Below are 18,441 nucleotides of genomic sequence, written 5' to 3'. Positions count from 1 at the left end.
TCTGGGGTGGGGGGGACTGCTGGTAGAGATGCTGTAAGGATGACTGCATGAGGCAGCTGGAAAAAAGTATGCAGTGATGCTCAGAACTCCTGGGTTCCCACCAGAATATCTCTGTTCCCTTGTCTAACAATATAAGGAATCGTTTTTACTGCAATTGGGCAGTATGTTCTGGAAACGTATGTGGGAATCGGACGTGTTTATTTTAAGTGGTAACTAAAACAAATAGTTTTGGTGGCCGATATCCAGCATGGCTGGGTAATTACACGGTGGGGATCCAGATCCTTCTTTCCTTGTTAGCGCATCTTTTAAACAGCCCCAACCCCTTCCCGTGCTGCCCCTTCCAGGTAGGCTCCATTTCTTTCCATCGTTCCGCATCTGTTTGCGTGTGCCCAGCTGGGACCAGGAGGGATGTCTCATCCTTGTCAGAAGAAAGGGAGGGCTCAGATGGGCGAGTGGGAGCTGAGAGTGCATCTGCTGCCTGGGGTGAGCTTGGGAAGGTCCCATACTGGTTAAGGGGTGAGCTCAGTGTTCTGCTGGCTTTGGTTGACTGAGCAGTTCCATTGCATTGGAAGGCTGAGCACACTGTGGGTGAATAGCCTTGGGCTGGGGGAGGTTGGCTGTGCTTGTTTGTCTGCCATGGGCTTCTTTGTAAACAGAGTGAAGGGAAAGCTGTGTTTGTGTTCTGGACTCCGCTTTCTTGGTTTTGAATAGCTCTTGGGGGATGGAATTCTCGGGCTGCTGAAAAGCTGAACTTTCTCATCCTTTAAGGTCATTTTGGAGGAAATGTCTCTCATTTTTGGTCCCACAGTCGTCACTGTTATAACTGATTTTCCTCGTTCTCCGGGCAGCATTCATGTTTGCAAAGCATTGTGTACATAATGCCCGGCAAATCCTGTTTTGCTTCATTGTAAACTCCCATCCAGGACTTAAGTGATAGGGACAAAACGTGTGTTAATCCTCTCTTAATTAAGAAAGACCTTGCAATTAATTAGTAAGACTTCACAGCAGTCTGGGGGAAATGATGAAAGAACAGATTATGGAAAGGAAACGTGTGGAATTTCGTTTTTAGCAGGAAAAGCTCTGAGGGAAGTTAGAGCCAGAAGCCGCCCGTTTGTTTGCAGAAAATTAAGGCTGATGTTGCATTCACAGGTTGGGAATGTATCATCTCAGTATGTGTTGTGTAAGGAAGATGAGAAGCGCTGCGCTCCCTTCAGACTCAGCTCTGGAAGTCAGCACAGAGTGATGGTTTTGGCCCGTGCCAGCTCGTTTGATTCTGTTAGAGATGTGTGGGATTCTTATTTTACCTCTCGGAGGAAGGAAGGCTGTGAGGCTGTGCTGCAGCTCAGCTGTTGGCTGCTGCACTGAGCAGCAGGCAGTTACCTGCCCAGTGCTGTGCAGAGCTCGCCTGCTTCCCTGGGAGCTGCGGGGACACGGAGTGCTGTGAAGCACCACCATGCTTTGCTGTTGTACTTCATTTGTGGGAATTTCTCTTTGTGTTGCTTTTCCATGATGCCAAGTATGGCTGCTCTCCATGCCCCCACTGCTCTTTGGTTTTTTGGATCTACCTCTTAAGAATGGGACCAAAACCATTCAAGAAAAGCATCACTTCAGGCAATGTAACCTTCAGCCCTGAAGGGGAGAAGCTCAGTTTTGTGTCTTCTGTCTCTGTGATGCTGAGCAGCTTTCATTTCTGTTTGACACATCTTGGTGGTGACTCCATCACTGCTTCTCCTCTAAAGTTTTGCCTGCCTGGAGCACAGCTGGGAGGAGTGTGAATAAAGGCTGGAGTGTCTGGGAAAATTCCTGGCATTCTTTGCAGAGCGGTTTAAAGGGGATCTGGCAACTGTTGGTTGGTTTTTTTTCTCCAGTGTGAGATTTTCACTGGGGGAGACTGCGGCGTGGGCTGGGGGCGTGCAGTGGGAAGCCTGCAGCAGCTGGAGGTGTCCGGCTGCAACACTGCATCCAGGGAGGGGTGGCTCAGGTGTGGTCCAGCATGCAGTGTGATGGAAAAGAGGTAGAAGTGAGGGCCACCAGGGTTGTCCCAGTTGTTGCTATAGTGCTGGGCATCACAGCATTGCAGTTGACAGCTCTTAGGGCTGCCATGCCACAGCAAGGAAAAAACTTCTGCCTTCCCTGCAAAGACACGGCTCTCACTGTCTGAGCTGCATCCTGTCTGACCAGCAGAATGGATCAGTGAGGGGTAGCAGAGAAAGTGAAGCAGACAGCTGCTCTGAGAGGAGCGGTAAATCGGCATAAACCCCACATTTAAAGGTCTCTCACTGTTTTTCTTTCCCCAGCTCCCCCCCCCCTCCAGCTTCTTACAAAGTGGTAAGGATCTGGAATTTTAAGCACATGCTTAAGATTAACTGAGAATGTTCAGGCTTGAGTATGTGCTTGCACTCGGCAAATCTGCTTGAGATTAGGTGGCATTTCTGTGCAAGGACTTTAGCTGAAGTGATGCTGAGGTCTCCCACGATCAGCCCCAGCTGGAAGTGTGCTTCCTTCCATCCCCAGCACTACAGGAGACCTACCTGAGCCCTCTGCCCAGACCCAGCGTCCTGGAGCTTGGCAAGAGGAACATTTTTGTCCTGAAAACTTGAGTCTGTCCTGCCCGAGTGTGTGCTGGCTGCTGGTGCCTTGCAGATGTCAAGTGGCTTTTGTTGGGAGTGTCCAGAGATGAGGGGGAGCTTCAGAAAACCTGATTTGTCATCGCTGTCAGCACTGATCCAGAAACTGGGCCACGTCCCAGGGAGTGCCTGCTGGGACACAGCAGCTGAATTTGGCATCTGACGTTGTTTGCCCACAAGTCTCGAGGCAGGTGCTTAAGTGCTCCGTGACTCAGTTTCCTTGTGAAATGGGGATAGAGCAGCAGTGTGTCTGAGCAGGACCTTGCAGTGAGGTGTGTCTCGGGGAGGCCCCTCAGCATTACCATCTGGCCCTGCTCTGCAGCGCTGCTGGGGCCCATGGCGCCCAGGTGCCGGCGTGGCAGAGTGTGGGGCCAGCAGCCATGTGGGTTTGATAAGCAGCCACGTCTCCCTCTGCCCTTCCTCAGCTCAGCTGTAACTGAGGCTCCCTGCATCACAGCTGGATAATTTCCTGGTTCCATGCATTTCTACTGAGGAAACAAGGGAAGAGCATTTCATAAACTCCACTGGTATTTGTATTTATCCCTGTGTTTCACGCCCTGTTGTGGATTGTGGACTGGGAGGCAGGGAATCAAAGGCATTGCACTGTGCCTACCAGCAGTCCCCAGCTGTGCTGGGTGCAGGGTGGGATCCTGCAGCTCTGACTGCTGCATCCCTGCTCTTCCTCTCTCTGATCTGAGTCATTCCCATCGGGGAGCTGCAATCTGTCTGCTAGCACTGCTTTCTCTTTGCATTTTGATTTGATTGTAAATTGCAGGGTGCCTGGCGTGCTGCTCCATGACTCCCGTCTGCCCACGGCTATTTCCAGTGCTGCAGAGCTGGCAGGAGGGGGCAGGGATGCCTGGCTGTGCCTGGGTTGGAGGGAAGCCATGCTGAGGGGTCCTGCAGGATTTGGGGTTATTTAAGTTCCAGATGTCAACCTGGCTGGAGGAGCTGATGAACAGGTGCCCCCTGAAGTGGGGATTGAAGCACTATGGAAAATAACGTGCAGAGATTGTTGCCTCTTGTTGATTTGAAAGTACACACATGGGCAAAATGTGAATGGAAAAAGCTCAAGGGGAGAGGAACGTGAGATCCTGCTGGCTGTGAGCTCCTGGGACATGAAACGTTCCCCCAATGGCTGCGGCTCTGGTGAGCTGCTCTCTGGCTGTCCCTGGGCTGGAGCTCATCGTTTGGGTGGCAGCCTGTGTTGCTTACAAGAAGAGGAAAGGCCCTTGCTGCTTCGCCTTGGAAGATGTCAGCTGTTTATCTTTCTTGTGTTTACTTGGGCCTTGGAAAGGGACAAAGGCACCGTCGGCACAGGAAAGTGCTGTGTTACCTCATCTGTCCCAGCCTGAAGGCAGGACTCTGCACTCAGGTCATGGTTTGGCTGAGAAGCAGCAGTGTGATTTTTTTGGGGAGGGGTTTCACTCTTGGTTTTACAGAGCAGTTCACACATTGCCCATACGCTGCTGTGTCTGCAGCAGTGAGGCGGTCGGTGTTGTCTCAAGCAGAGAACACAACCGTGTGTCACCGAAGAGCATTTCGTGTTAAGATCGATTGAAGAATGATACCACTCTATCCATGCATTTCATTTTTTAAACAACTGGTGTCAGAATGGTCTTTTATTACCCCATCCCAGTCAGTTCATACTGCTCCCAGCAGGACAGCTCGGAGGACAAGGGCAGTGCATGGAAGGCTGAGCTCGCTGGTGACATCCCCGTGGGTTGCACAGGCAGAATCCACTTCTGAGAGCAGCCGTTGGATCATGTAATGATGCAGATTGAAACTGATGCAAACTGGGAGGTGAAGCAAGAAGAGACTGGAAGCAGGAAAGCCACAATTGTTTTTTTGTTTTCTATTTTTAAAGTATTGTAGGCACGTTGGTTGTTGCTGTGCCTTGTGCTTCTTTTCCTCATGTTTCCTTAATCCCTGTTTCTTCTAATTAGCACGTGGGTACTGTAGTATAGGGACCCAGATTTAGAATCAGATAACTTGGTCTCTGATTGTGTTTCTCCACTGCCTTTTCCGTCTCCCTTGCAATAAGAGAGCAAATGACATTATCTTCCAAGGAAGTGGTTTGTGGCCAGCTGCCTTGTTCCTGCTGTGGGACTGTGCTATGGACAGGCTTAGGAAGCCAATGTGGGTTTGAAATGTTGCTTTCAGTTCCCTGGTGCAGCTGCAGGAGTGGGCCAGCGTGCTGTCATGGGTTCTCCAGCAGAGCCAGGCGTGCCTGGTGCTGTACAGCAGGCTCCAAGTGCTGTGATTTGAAGTTTGGTCAGGGCTGCTTTGGCAATCCATGCTCAGAGCCATCGTGAGCCCTTTAGCACCACGGTGCAAAATGAGCATGTGGGCCTCAGGGATGCTCGGCTGCCTCTCAGCTCTTGGCAGCCCGGGGAGGGGTCTCCCACACGGTGAGCAGCAGTGCAGTGGTCTCTCCAGGCTGTGAATGTGGGCCTCACTGTGTGTTGTGAAGGGTGTGCTGCAGGAGCAGAAGGAGCAGCAGTGGGTGCTGCTCTCCACAGATGAGTGCCCTGAATGCTGCAAAGGAGTTGGACTTCTCAAGGCAATGGCTTGCATTCCTCAGGCTGTCAGACTCCTGTAGTTGATGGATTGGAAGGGAAAAATAAAATGAAGAGAACCTTTATTTACTATTATCATTACTGTTTTCCCCTGCTCTTACTGACTACATTGCAGCAGTTGTTGCTGTGCCAACAGCAGGGCTGCCCGGGAGCTGGGATGGAGCTGAGCACTCTGTGCATAGAGCCAATGGTTTCTGTGCTTTGGAATCGGCAGCATTTTGGACCCCATCCAGGTTATTATCACTGCTTCCAGAAGTAAAAGCAAACTGTGTACTTCAAGGTCACAGACAAAAATACTTCCCCGAAGTTTGGCCCGTTGGCTTGGGGATGCTGGGAGATGATGAGCAGTTTGGGGTAAGAGTATTTTTGTACTGTAACCAACTGCTGACCAGTGGAGGGGACAGCCCTGCACAGATACATTCTTCTCTCTGTTTGAAGCACGACTGAGTTCTCAGTGTCTCCTCTCCTCGGTGGAGCCTATTTTAAACCCAAGCAGCGGTGCTGCCTGTTGCCTGGAAACCTCCTCTGAGCCCAATCGTAGCCATCGGCAGCTCCATTTATTTCCTTTCCAAAGCACCATCCCAGGCTTCTGCTTTGTGCTTTCTGTTTGCTTGGTTTGTTTATTATCTAAACCAAAAAGGAACAAAGCTCAGTGACTTTGAGGGAATGCTTTCTCTTGCTTGTCAGAGCATTGCGGTGATGGCAGCTGGAGTTTGGCACCACGTAGGGTGGCCGGGCAGAGCAGGGCTGGAAGGGTAGGTGAGACCTGAAGGGACCCCCAGCTCTACCACTGCTGGGTCTGGGGGTTCTTATGCTGCACCAGGACTGTGTCCTTGAAAGGGAAGAAATATCTTGGAGCCTCTTCCCAGCACGTCTGCCCCCAGTTCCTGCAGCTGCCTCACTGGGCATGGCCTGGTGTCCCTCCCACAAGCTGGGGGCTCACCGTGTGGTCACCAGCCCTCCTGCACAGCTGTTGGTTGGAGCTTTGTTGTCGCTGCACTCTGACAGATGAATGGAAGGAAGCACAACCTGCAGGTTTCTGCGTCTATGGAGCCCTTTTTAATTCACTTAGCATTTGCCTAAACGATTGGCCACCTTGGAGCCTTAATTGGTGCAGCCTGTCCCACAGGAAGGGTTGAAACGATGGCTGTTTCTGCTTGGTTAGAGAGCACCATCGATCCCAGTGGGATGAAACAGCACAGATTGCAGGAGCCCAACTGCTGTCCTCTGCGGTTCTGCCCAGGGAGCCTAAGGGGAGCACTGCCCCGAGTCACAGTGAGCTGGTGGCAAACCAGTGGGCAGCAGAGAGTTGGAAGGCGAGGTGTAGCCGCTGCTTCAGTTGTTTGCAAGCAGTCCTTGTGATATAAATGATGTATTTTACAAAACGGAGAATGTTGCTTTGTTCTCCCAAAGGCGGCACTGAAGGAGGCTTTGAGTCGAGATGCAGTTGAAAGGTTTGTGGTTTACTGTGGGTTGTTTGTGTTGTTTGTTTTAAAGAAATCATGTTGCAGAGCAGAGAGATGCACGAGGCTCATCGAGTCACTGCTTGAATTCATTCAGGGTGGGTTCAGCCTCTTCTCCGGGCACTCTGCAGCCTCCTGGATGTGGTGCTGGGCTGTTAAGGCTGAGGTGTGGGGGATGGATGCTTCTTCCATCCCCATCTTTCACCGAGTGCTGATGACTGAGAACAAACAGACCTATATACCAAAGAAACCGAGAATGGATGAGTCACGCCCTGAAGCGCGTATCTTTGCTTCTTTAGGGAAGGAGAAGAGTGCTTAGAGCTGCAGATAGTGGCACGGTCACTGCGTTCAGACACTGTTATTTAGTTGGGCAGAAGGTTGGCAACGTAGTGAAATATTTCTGCATATCTGAACTCTCCCGTTAGCCGTTAGGAATGGAAGGACCTTCTGTTAGCTCCTCTCTTCTGGACCTGCTCTGCCTTTCCATGCAGCAGGCGCACAACCCACCCCCAGAACCCTCCTGTGTCACCTGGGGTGGGTTTGCTCCACAGCCCCCATGGTGCCCAGCACAGTGCAGTGATGTTGAAAGCAGAACTGGTTTAGTTCTGTAGTGCTTTGCACGTGGGCCATCTTTGGCTTTGCTGCGGAGGAATCTTGGACTCTGCCAGACGATCCGTGGACATTTATTGCCTTTGTTTCTAAGCAGCACTTCCTGTACAGGTGACCAACTCTGTCCTGCTCCGGGGGAGGGAGGAGACAGAAGGAAGAACAACGTGTGTATGGGGGAGGCAGGAACGGGAACTGCAGAGAAACAGTGGAAACTGCGTGGTCACAGATGGTAAAGCGAGAGGGTTCCTCATCCTGACCGGGCTGGAAGCGTGAGCAAACAAAACCATGCTGCTCATGGCATAGCAAGGGAAACAGATCGAGTGCTTGGGGAGAACACAGAGCTTATCTGCCTGGATTCAGTGCTGGAGGAGTTGAGAAAATAAAATGGAGGAGGAAAAAGGAGGGATAAAACGCACATAATGGGTTTTCCTTCGTTAACCTTTCCCAGCTGCACACAGTTGGAATTCATGTTAGAGTTTCCTTGCTTTGTAGCCTGTAGTTTAGTTCTCTCTGAGGCAGTTCCCCATTAGGACTGATGTCTGTCTGTCTTTTTTCTGCTGTTGGCTGTCAGAGGGTTTGAGATGAGGCTCACCAAACCCAAGGTGTTGTGGCAGTGCTGGGCTCTGAGCAGCGGCTCTGCAGTGCCCCAGGAGGAGGCTGCTTCTCAGCTCTCTGCCCCACTGCTTCTCTGCAGCTCTGCTCATTTGTCTGTTTTCTCCCTCCCAGAATGAAGAAAAGAGGAACCTTTCCCTTGGGGGCCATGTTGGCTTTGACAGTCTCCCGGATCAGCTGGTCAGCAAGTCTGTCACACAGGGCTTCAGCTTCAACATCCTCTGTGTGGGTGAGCACAGTCCTGCAAGCAGACGGGGGTGGAATGGATGGTGGTGGGGTTGGGACTGTGTTTCCCTGTGAGTCCTGCTGGGAAACAGCCCCAGCTATGACCTTGAGCACGTCAGAGATGCCTGGCTTTGAAAGAACAACAACCCATTTCCCACAAAAAGAGCAACCAAACAACGTTCCACCCCTCCCTACAAGATAACACCCATCCTCCTCACCCTCCTGCTTGGGGTTGAGTGAATCAAAGGGCTTGAAATGTGACCATCTCTGTGCTAGGAAAGGGATGGGGGGAATGGTTTTTGTAGATTGTTAAGTGTGTGTGTATATATATACACACAAGTATATCTTGAGGACTGTGAGCAGGTGCAAGAGGTAGACTTAAAAATAACCTCATTATGCTCATGTTTTTTTTTAGTTTTGATATTTTTGTGATTTATCAGGTCATGCTGGCTAGAGTGCTAGAAATGAACTGCTTCCAATGATGAGAGCCTTCCTAGGAGTCCAGAGAGAGAGGGAGTAGAAGTAGTGGCTGTGTGTGCCCAAGGTGCAGCCCGGCGGGCTGCCTGCAGAGCAAGTAGGGCACAGAGGGCTGTTTCCTTGGGGATTTGCCTGTGCTCTCCTGGCCAATAGAGCTGTGTTTTGTGAATGAGGAGTTTAAATAGGGCCCTTTGTGGGTCAGTCTGGAAAAGATCAGTCTCATACATTTACCTGGAGCAGCACTTCAAAGCCCTTCTGGTTCACAGACAGCCATGAGCCAAATACTCTGGGTTGGAGCTGAGTTTGTGATGCATCCCAGGTGTCCTTCAGTGGCTGCTGGAATGGGAGCCTACAGATGGGAATCTTCTGCTCATCTGGCCCCTACTTCTTCAAGAACTTCTCCATCCCTACTGAGTTTCTCAGTCAGCCCCATTTGCCTCCAAAAGCTCTCCCCTGTGCATCTCAGAGGTTCAACCCTGCAGAAATGTGTCTGCTGTTGGAAAGATGAAGACACTCTCCTTTGGTCTTCCAGTACCGTGCTCTGCTGAAGTGTGTAGTGAAAATTCACCGTGGAGCACGGCCTCTGATAGCAATGTCACACTTTGGCTTTTGTGTTGCAGACTCTTATGTAGCATTTTTGGTATTGTTTTCATCATATTTTCTGCTAAGCTTTGTTCTTTGTTCAACTCCTTGGCTGGTCTGGCGTAAAGAATCATGAGGCAACAGATTGGCCTTGAAAGAAAGAGAAACTATAAGGAGAAACTCCAGTAATCAGAAGTCACATGAGGTGAAACCAGCTGAGTTGCAGACGCCATCTCTGGGCTGGGTTGCAACATCTCCTTGTGCAGCCAGAGCTCTTCTGAGCAGAGCAGCACCTCCTGCTCCACACACAGCTGTAGTCCTGCTGAGGTTATCTGTATGCATGGCCTCCCATACCTGTGTTGTTATTTCCTCCAGTTCAGCTGATGCTGTTTGCTGCACAGGTGTCACCAAGCAGAGATGTGCTGTCTGTGACACATCTGTGCAGAATGGCACTGTGCTGGACAGCCTGAATGTAGCAAGGCAGATCTCACTGACTGCTCGTGTGGAGCTTCCTTTGTGCTCAAAACAAAGAAGACTTCCACCTGCTGCTCCCTGATGTGTTTCTTCAGCTAGCTTCCCACCAAAAAAGGCTGTTTTTCTGCCTCGGACTTGCAGGCTGTGTGATAAAATCAGTATGCACACATGCCTCTGCCTTCTGGTTTGAATGTGCGGCATGCTTTTCCCTGGGTGCCCCAATCCACATTGTCTCTAAACTTTATCATCTGACAGGGCCCAGATTTCACCTGGCAGAATAGGGAGCAGGCAGTGGGACAGCCCAGTGCTGTCAGCTAAAGGCAGAGCTGTGCCTTCAGAGGGGAGAGCTGCAGAGCTGGTTTTAGTGCAGCTGCTGCGTGGATGGAGGGAGAAAAGGTTATAACAGAATGGGCTTTAGTCCTTTGACACACTAACTGTACATGTGGGACCCCAGCATTAGGGGTGTGGAAGGGGGACAGGCTGCTGTAAGGCTTCCAGACCAAAGTTCAGCTGCACAGTGAAATCACAAAACTTCCATCTGAATTTTTTCTGCTGTGGAAGGAGATTTTCAGTCCGATAGCAAGTGGTCCCAGATCAGAGCCGTCTGCCTGTTTCTCTGCACTGAATAGGCACCCTGATTTCCTTCCGTATATCTCTCTAAATGGGACAGATCCCCAAGGGACTCTAATGGTGAGACAGAGCAAGGAGAGACAGAAGTTAAAAAGCCCGCTGGGGTTGGAAATCCCACAGAAAGGGGTGAGAAGAAACCTGATTTCAGGTTCCAGACTTGCCCGTCCCTTCTGCAGTACAGCAGCACCCATCGCTGTGCACTGAGTGCCCTGGGACCGTTGCTGTGCTTGGGATTGCAGCCAGATCATTCTTGCCAATAGGAACAGCTGAGTTTCACTCCATCTCAGCTGAAGGCTCAAAAGCATTGTACTAAAACTCTTCTCCTCAGCTTCTCTGGTACGGGTTCCAAGCAGAGTTGGCACTGATGATGGGGTAAACATGCATTCTATAATTTGCTGAATGTCCCCTGCTGGGGGGATGAGAGCTGCATGCCGGCTTTGCCTGAAGCACGGGAAGCCTTCGAGGATGCTGTTACCTTTGTGACAATTATGTCTGGCCACAAACAATTTGTAGTGACCTTTCACATTACAATTTAGTTCTGCTCTGTAATTAACACCCTTTGAAGTGATAATTCACGCTGCAGTGAACTGATGACTTCTTGTTCCTAGGTGAGACCGGCATTGGGAAATCCACACTGATGAATACGCTCTTCAATACCACATTTGAGACCGAAGAAGCCAGCCACTACGAGAGCACGGTTCGCTTGCGGCCACGGACCTATGACCTGCAGGAGAGCAACGTCCACCTGAAACTGACCATCGTGGACGCGGTCGGATTTGGAGATCAGATAAATAAAGACGAAAGGCAGGTCTCGTGCCATCTGCTCGGCGCTTCCGGGCTCCTCTCTGATGTTTTGACACGGACTGCCCACAGTCCTGCTTGCACTACTGCAGGGGTGGTGCCCACGTTTCTGTTAATGCAGGAGCTCCCTGCAGCGCCCCTGGCTTTGGGCACTGGATGCAGGGGGAGCTGGGCGAGGAGCCAAAGAGAGATGGGAGAGGTCACACGAGGTCTTTCCCAAGCAATGCGAGCGGTGAACAAGCTGTCCTCAGCACGGGGTTGGGAATTAGCTGCTCTGGCCATGATTGGTGTCTCTGGGCCTGTCTCATTTAATTACATCTTGTTCAAGCCCTAGGTAGAGGCTTTCTGGGACTCCGAGGTCTCTCCTTGTCATCTGGCGTTGCTGCAGCCAGATGGCTCAGCCCTGCAGTCTCTGCAGTGTGGTCGGTGGAGGTGGTTGTCTTCCGTGCTCCGCTGTCATTAGGCTTTGCAGGGCAGCCTCAGGAGGTTCCAGAAACCTTTGGATGAAAAGGTCTGCGTGTAAAGGCCACGCTTTTCTCGTTGTAAGGATGAATTACTTCAGTCTTAATCAGTGTCATGATATATCTAGGAGCATTCCTTAAGCCTTCAAGGTGTGTAACTTTGATCCCCAGTCTTTGGGTTGCTAATGGTATGGTTTTAGTTACAGGCCGATTGTTGAGTACATTGATACGCAGTTTGAAAATTATTTGCAAGAGGAGCTGAAAATCCGCCGTTCTCTGTTCAACTATCATGACACGAGGATCCACGTCTGCCTCTACTTCATCACCCCCACCGGGCACTCCCTCAAGTCCTTGGACCTGGTGACAATGAAGAAGCTGGACAGCAAGGTAAAAGGTTGGAGGCTGCGGTGTCCCTTTCTGGAAGGGGTGGTACTTCTGCTAATGGTGTCACGAGGAAGGCTCTGTGCCTCCTATTTAGCACTGCTGGGCACTTCTGCACGTTAGCTGAGCACTTTTTAGGGCTTTGGTAGAACTTGGTCTGCCTTGGGGGTTGATGAGGTCTTGTGATGCTTTCCTGAAAAACAGCAGGTGACAAAACTGCAAGCTGTGTGGAGTGCTCAGCGCTGTAATAGCCTTATCCAAATTCATTCATTTTTTTGGTGGTCATCAACTGCATCTCTGTCAGCTCTTCTTTAAGAGTGCAGGTGAGGATCATTTGGGATCCTGCAGCTCCTGTGGCAGAGCCCCCTCTGCTGCCCTGGTCAGCAGGGAGAGGGACTGAGCACAGCCAAGCAGTGAACCTCCCAAGAGGGGCGGTGCAGAGGAGATGAGGGCTGAAGAGAAGCGCTGTCTGTGCCCAGTGGTGTGCATGAGCTGCACTGCTGGCAGTGCCAGGTGGTCTGCATAGGAGTTCACAATGTAAATATGATAAGAAACTCTCAAGATCATAGGAAACCTAGAAGTGGGTCACGAGAGGGTCCGGCTGGGGGCTGTTTGTTTGCACACGAGTTATCACTGCCTTAGGGGACAGTGGGTTACTTAACCAGCCAACCAGTGGTATTCTTGCAGCTCAAAGGAATTTTCTGACACACTTTTGATTGTTCTTACTGGCTTCTAGGGAGCTGCAGGGATGCTTCAAAGGTCACTACAGACAGCAGCATCTCTTCCTATCTTTGCAAGAATTTCCTGCCCTTAAGAGCAGTCATTTAGCAGCGAGGTGGTTCCTCTCAGATGGCAGATGCTAATCCACTTATGCGGAGGGCAGATGAGGCAACTGGGACCCTGCAGTAACCTGGGGTTGCCCTGAATTATACGTAGGGAACATGCTCTTCTCTGGCTGTTGTCCACATGCAGCGCTATTGGACTCTGCTGGTGGGCAGAGCTCCCCTGGCAGTCCCTGCTGCTCGCCCTCACCCCCCAGGGCAGCTGCCCTACTTTTCCTTGGCCCTGCTCTGCAGTAGGCACTGACTTCCCATTGCAGGGGCCTGTTGGTAACCATGGGGGCTGCTACAGTGACTTCATCAAGAATCTGAACACTTTCCCTTAATAAACTCTGTCTCTTGGTGTGGTGCCAGCATGACATGTTCCCAGAAATATGTTTGGAAGAAAGCTGTTGCACAATTCCCCTTGGTGCTGGTGGTCCCACAAAGCCTTTCTCTGCCTTTGGTTCTGCATTCCCTCCTTTTCACATCTCCCTGTGGCTGCTTTTAATGTGGTCCTTGCATAGTACCAAAATAAATCCTTTGTGCCTGTGCAGAGATGGGAACTTTGTGTGCACACAAGGTTTTTATATTCCTTAACTTCCACTTGAATGGTCGTCTCTGAAGTCATGTTATCCATTTGCTCTCATCTCCCTTCTTACCACAGTAAGAACTTCTTGGATTTCATGGCGTGTTGGCCTTGTACAAGTGCACACAAGATAAGAATAAGCAAATAGAGACCACTGGTCTTTTGTGCTTGTCAGGGCTGTGAGTTGCATTAATCCATTGGTGTCATCCTGGGGCTTTGAGGTGCATTCCAGAGATTCCCTGAAGCACTGACATTGCTGTGCCCCTTGCCAGTGCACCTGAACTGTTTGCTCTTAGAGGCCAGCACATGCGCAGGGTGGAGCTGGGTGTAAGCAAACCCCAGACAGCTTTGTTTCTGCTCCAGAGCAGTAACAGCAGTGCTTACTGTGTTGGAGCAGAGAGGCGAGGCACACTGACTCACATCCACGGTGGTGTGAGCAACCTGAACCTGCTTTCCTGGGGAGCTTTGCATTGGCTCTGGCCTTTGTTTTACAGTGGAAGAGTGGGGCACACAGAGGCAAAAGGTATGGCAGAGGCGCTGCTTTGCAGCATGGTCTGCTGGCTCTCTTTCTGAGATCGATTTAACAAGGATTGCACAGGGCCCTGCTTCAGTTACACCTTAGCTCTAGCACACTGGTGGCATGGCAGCAGGTGTTGGGCAGGCTGTCACGATTTCAGTAGTGCATCTTGCTTCGAGCTTACAGAATCCCTTCTGGGCAAAGCTGTTCTGTAAACAGAATCTTCCATTGTACTGTAATACAATATTCGATTGGCTGAGCTCATGGCCAGCTGTTGTCTGGGGTATTTAATTACATCCAGAGAGCTGGAAGCATCTTCAGCATGGTTCGAGGTAGATGGAGCGTAGCTGGCTGGTTGCTACATAGGAAGCAGGTACACCCTGGCAGGGGTTAGCTTCCCTATGTGTTTTCCAAATATAGCCCTACCCTGAAAAGCACTGGCATAACAGTGTGCTGCCCTGGACATCCCTCAGCTGCCTGTTTACTGTCTCTGGATGGTTTCCATCTGTGTATGTTGTTACGAGCTGTAGCTAATTGCTCTTCGTGAGCTGACATGTCCTGGGTGGGTCACCAGCCAGCAGAGATGCTCCAGGCCACTTTGTGCATCTACTGCTTGGTTTCCAAGGCAGGATTTGGCTGTCGGTTTAGTTGGGACTTGCATTTGGGAACACTTTAGAAATGAGGGGGGAAAAACCCAGTTGTATTTTGTATTTCACAGAGTAAAAATGCATATAGTCATACTATATTAGGGAAAAAATATTTTCTCTCAGCGTTCTTATTTGGTTACATTCTTGTAAGTTTTATTTTTGGAGATGAGGAATGGCTCTGCGGTCACAGAGACGTGAGAAGGAGGTGATATGTGCCTGTGAGGTCACTGTCTCATCTGAAACACATTTCCTCTGCTCATGGATTCCGTTTGCAGCAACGATTGTGAGCACCTGCACTCGTGTCCATGCAGCCACTGCACGCCTGTCTGATTCAGCTGGCTGCCATTCCAATAATTAACTTATTGATTTTGATATTAGATTTTAAAATGGAGGTTAGCATCCTTCCACCAGGAGATGTGAGGACATTGCTTTGGGTTTTGCCTGCAACCCAAGGCAATCCAGCTTGTGGATTCCAAGATGTGCGTGAAATCAAAACCCAGTAATTTTATGCTTACATATAAAATTAATGAACTCGTGAGGGAAGAAGAGGAAAGGAGAGAAACACTCCAGTGCCCTGGAAGTCTCAACAGCCCTGGGAAGGTGAAGTTGAGCTGGAAGGAGGTGGTGTGGTCAGTGTGGCTGTAGTCCTGGTGGGTTCCTGCTGGATCTCTTCTTACTGAAGGGCAGCTGCACATGTTTGTGTCAGGAAGAGATGGAATGATCCAGGACAAATGTAGCTGAAAAAATCAGAGCCCACTGAGGTTCTTCTGCTGTTAATTAATTGTTGGCATTTGCGTTGGTGTTGGCTATTGATTACTGAAATGCAGCAGCTTGCCGAGTCCTTTTAGGTTTTGAACTCAGTTGATGGGCTTCCCTTTTTGGAGCTTGGCTAGAAGGGACTTGATCCGTCCTTGGGTTACAGCTTTTCTGAGTTGTGCCTGCTGCTGGGAAGGACACACCGAGCTGCAAGCAGGGCTGAGCTGGTGCCTTGTGGAAGGAGAGGGGCAATGGGTTAGGCCAGCTGAGAACAGACTAAAATCGCCTGTGGTGCTCATTTGTCAGCGTGCCAGGCTGGAAACACTGCAGAGCACAAAGCCCTGCATGTGGCCATGTCTTTCTGCTCCTGCATGGGAGCTGATGAGCCCTGAGCTGAGCCTGCTGTGTGGGATGTGGTAGCAGGTCAGTGAGGCACCAGCTGTGGGCACGGCCCCTTTACCTTTGTAATGGGGACATCTTCCTGCTGAGGAGCGGAGTGAGGCCAGCAGACCTCGTTCTGTGTGCTTTTCAGGTCTTTGGTAAATGAGGCCAGAGCAGTGGCTGGGGAGAAGTAAGGATTTCATCTTCTCGGTGCCCAGGCAGGGCCCTGAACCGTTAACACAGCTGCTGACTCCAGGACATCCCGAAACTGTGCCCAAAGGAGAATGTGGGCCTCCTCCTGCCAGCTGCAGGCGTGATGTGGGCAGGAAATTGTTTGGGGGCAGCCAGCAAGTTAAGGAGATTTTCTTTTGGAACAAGTAAACACGTTTAAATTTAGTGAGCGCTAAACCAGAGCGGGGAGGAAGGATGTAAGGAAGAGCACTTGAGCTACAGAGAGAGCTCAAGCTGGAAAGCAAGGCCGTTTGTTTTAGTGGGCACTCAGTGGGGAGCATATGGCTGCCGTGGATTTCTGCAGGACAGAGAGCGGTGGCTGTGGGGAAACGTTAAATGGCAATTCTTTCTCCTCATTTCATTTCTCTGTGCTCCCGAGTTGTGCTGCTCTGAGTCTGGCCGCCATTCAGGCAGGGTTAGCAGTGCTGTGCGTGGCTCTTCTGGGCTCAGCAGTGCTCTGACAGAGGCTCTGCGAGCCGCTGCTGGAAAGCATCTGCGGACTTCTTGCTCTTTCTGCTTAAGCGCAGGGAGGTTTCACACCGTTTTGCTGCAGCGTTTCATCTTTGCACTCATCTTCTAAAGCAGCTGTTGAGCACAGCCAGCGCTGACGGGGTGACAGCTGCAGATGTGACAGCGATAATGGCTCCGTCTCTGCTGAAGCGTGTAACAGAACGCATAGGCAGGAGCAGAAGCTTTGATCTGCTCGTTGGGTGCATTTAGTGCTGTTTGTCTTTGGTTTGTCTGCAAGGCGTGTAGGCAAATGAGTCGTGGAAAACTCTTCCCTCTAGCGTTCAGTGCTGCTGCAGCTCGCAGGCACAACCTCAGCTCCCTCCCCCCCCCCACCTCTGCTGCTCACCTCTGCTTTGTCCTCCCTTCTGCTGCAGGTGAACATTATCCCGATCATTGCCAAAGCAGACACCATCTCCAAGAGCGAGTTGCACAAGTTTAAGATAAAGATCATGAGCGAGCTGGTCAGCAATGGCGTGCAGATCTATCAGTTCCCCACTGACGACGAAGCAGTGGCTGAGATCAACTCCGTGATGAATGTGAGTAACGCTGCCAACTGCAGGGCTTCCAGAAGTTGTGACAAATTGAATTGCTGTGCACAAACCCGTCTGAAAGGCAAGTTTCCTTGGGATGGTCCAGATGCTAAATCTATTTCAAAGTCAAGCTGTGGATCTGACAGATGCCTGAGGCATTCTGCACACAGAATTAATTAAAATGTGGCTCTTATTTAATCTCTGTGGGCTCTCTGGAGACGCTCATCTCAGCTCCAGAATTGGGTTTATTGGATTTCTGAAAAATACTTCCTTCAGAATTCACTTTATCTGTTTTTAGGCTGCTTATCATTTGAGGAGGGAGGAACTTTGAATAAGAAATTGGCAGTTAAGATCTACGTTATCCTTCTACTTAAGGACACCGAGCAGAAAGAGCCTAATTTGAAGAAGAAAAACTGTTAGACTCTTATTTTGTCTTACTTTAAACTCAAAGATCAAACTCAGATGCGGTGGAAGAATATGGAAAAGCAATTTCAAGTTTTGGAATTTGGCATTACTCCCAGTTCAGAGTTTACCTTTTGTGGAATAGAGGCAGCTGACGTGTCTTCATGTTTGTTTGTTTGTTTCCTAAATAAAACGTGTGGGAGGGATAAATGTGTGCAGCCCTGAGCCCTGTGGGTGTACCACAGAGCAGTGCGCCTGGCCATGGCTCCCTGCAGGGCTGTGTGTGTTGCGTTGAGGACAGTGCCCCACTCCTTGCAGCCTTTGGTGCTTTGCAGCCTCAGAGAGCACGTGTTGCATCCTGCACATGGCACAGCAGTTGTGTGTGGGCACTGGAAGGGACACGGCCTGTGTGTGGATGTCTCTGTGCTTTCTGCAAGGCAGGGAGCGCCCTGCTCTTGGCACACAGAGAGACAACCTGACAAATGGAGAGAGGCCGATCAGCAGTGATCGTGGTGTTCCCATAATATTTCCTCATTAAGTTCAGTCCAGCCAGCATTGCTTGTAAGCTGCTCTGCTGTGCTATGGCAGAGAGGAAACTGCTCTGAGCGTTGGAGGTGGAGGGCTTCAGAGGAAAGGTTTTTGGAGAGATCCTGGATTGGGATGAAGGTGACCTGGAGGTCAGGCTGACCTCTGCAAGGCTGGCCCATGGACCGAGCCCTAGAGTCACTGAGGCTGGAAAAGACCCCTCAGATCCCCAACCCCTCCCCACCCCACCATGCCCACTGACCACATCCCCCAATGCCACATCCCCACAGTTCTGAACACCTCCAGAGATGGTGACTCCCCACTCCCTGGGCAGCTGTGCCAGTGCTGACCACTCTTTGGAGAAGAAATCATTCCCAGTATCCAACCTGAACTTCCCCATGTGCAGCTTGGGGCCATCCCCTCTTGTCCTATTGCTGTTATGCAGGAGCAGAGGCCGACCTCCTGTTGTTATCACCTCCTTTCAGGGGTTGTAGGGAGTGATGAGCTCTATCCTGAGCCATTGTTTCTCCGGATGAAAGCACTTCGATTCCCTCAGCTGCTCCCCATAGGATGTGTGCTCCAGACCCACCACAACTCCGTTGCCCTGAGTCTCT

The 18,441-nt window shown here is 50.7% G+C and overlaps 1 protein-coding gene across 4 annotated transcripts in view; it reads left to right on the top strand.

Moving 5' to 3' along the window:
* The window catches only part of SEPTIN8 (septin 8), a 32,314-nt gene that overhangs the window by 5,643 nt on the left and 8,230 nt on the right, over window positions 1-18,441 (top strand). For 2 of the 4 annotated variants that reach the window (XM_025154866.3, XM_025154867.3), the window contains exons 2-5: window positions 8,005-8,119; window positions 10,887-11,082; window positions 11,747-11,927; window positions 16,745-16,906. In XM_025154866.3, coding sequence (XP_025010634.1) covers window positions 8,005-8,119; window positions 10,887-11,082; window positions 11,747-11,927; window positions 16,745-16,906 — 654 coding nt within the window. Of the gene's footprint in view, window positions 1-8,004; window positions 8,120-10,886; window positions 11,083-11,740; window positions 11,928-16,744; window positions 16,907-18,441 lie in introns of all 4 variants that reach the window. The other 2 variants (XM_015294031.4, NM_001277806.2) reach the window with 1 other exon arrangement.

This window comes from Gallus gallus, chromosome 13 (genome assembly GCF_016699485.2).
Source record: "Gallus gallus isolate bGalGal1 chromosome 13, bGalGal1.mat.broiler.GRCg7b, whole genome shotgun sequence".
Lineage (NCBI taxonomy): Eukaryota > Metazoa > Chordata > Aves > Galliformes > Phasianidae > Gallus > Gallus gallus.
Note: the sequence above shows the minus strand (reverse complement) of the source record. Positions and strands in the feature narration are given on the sequence as shown.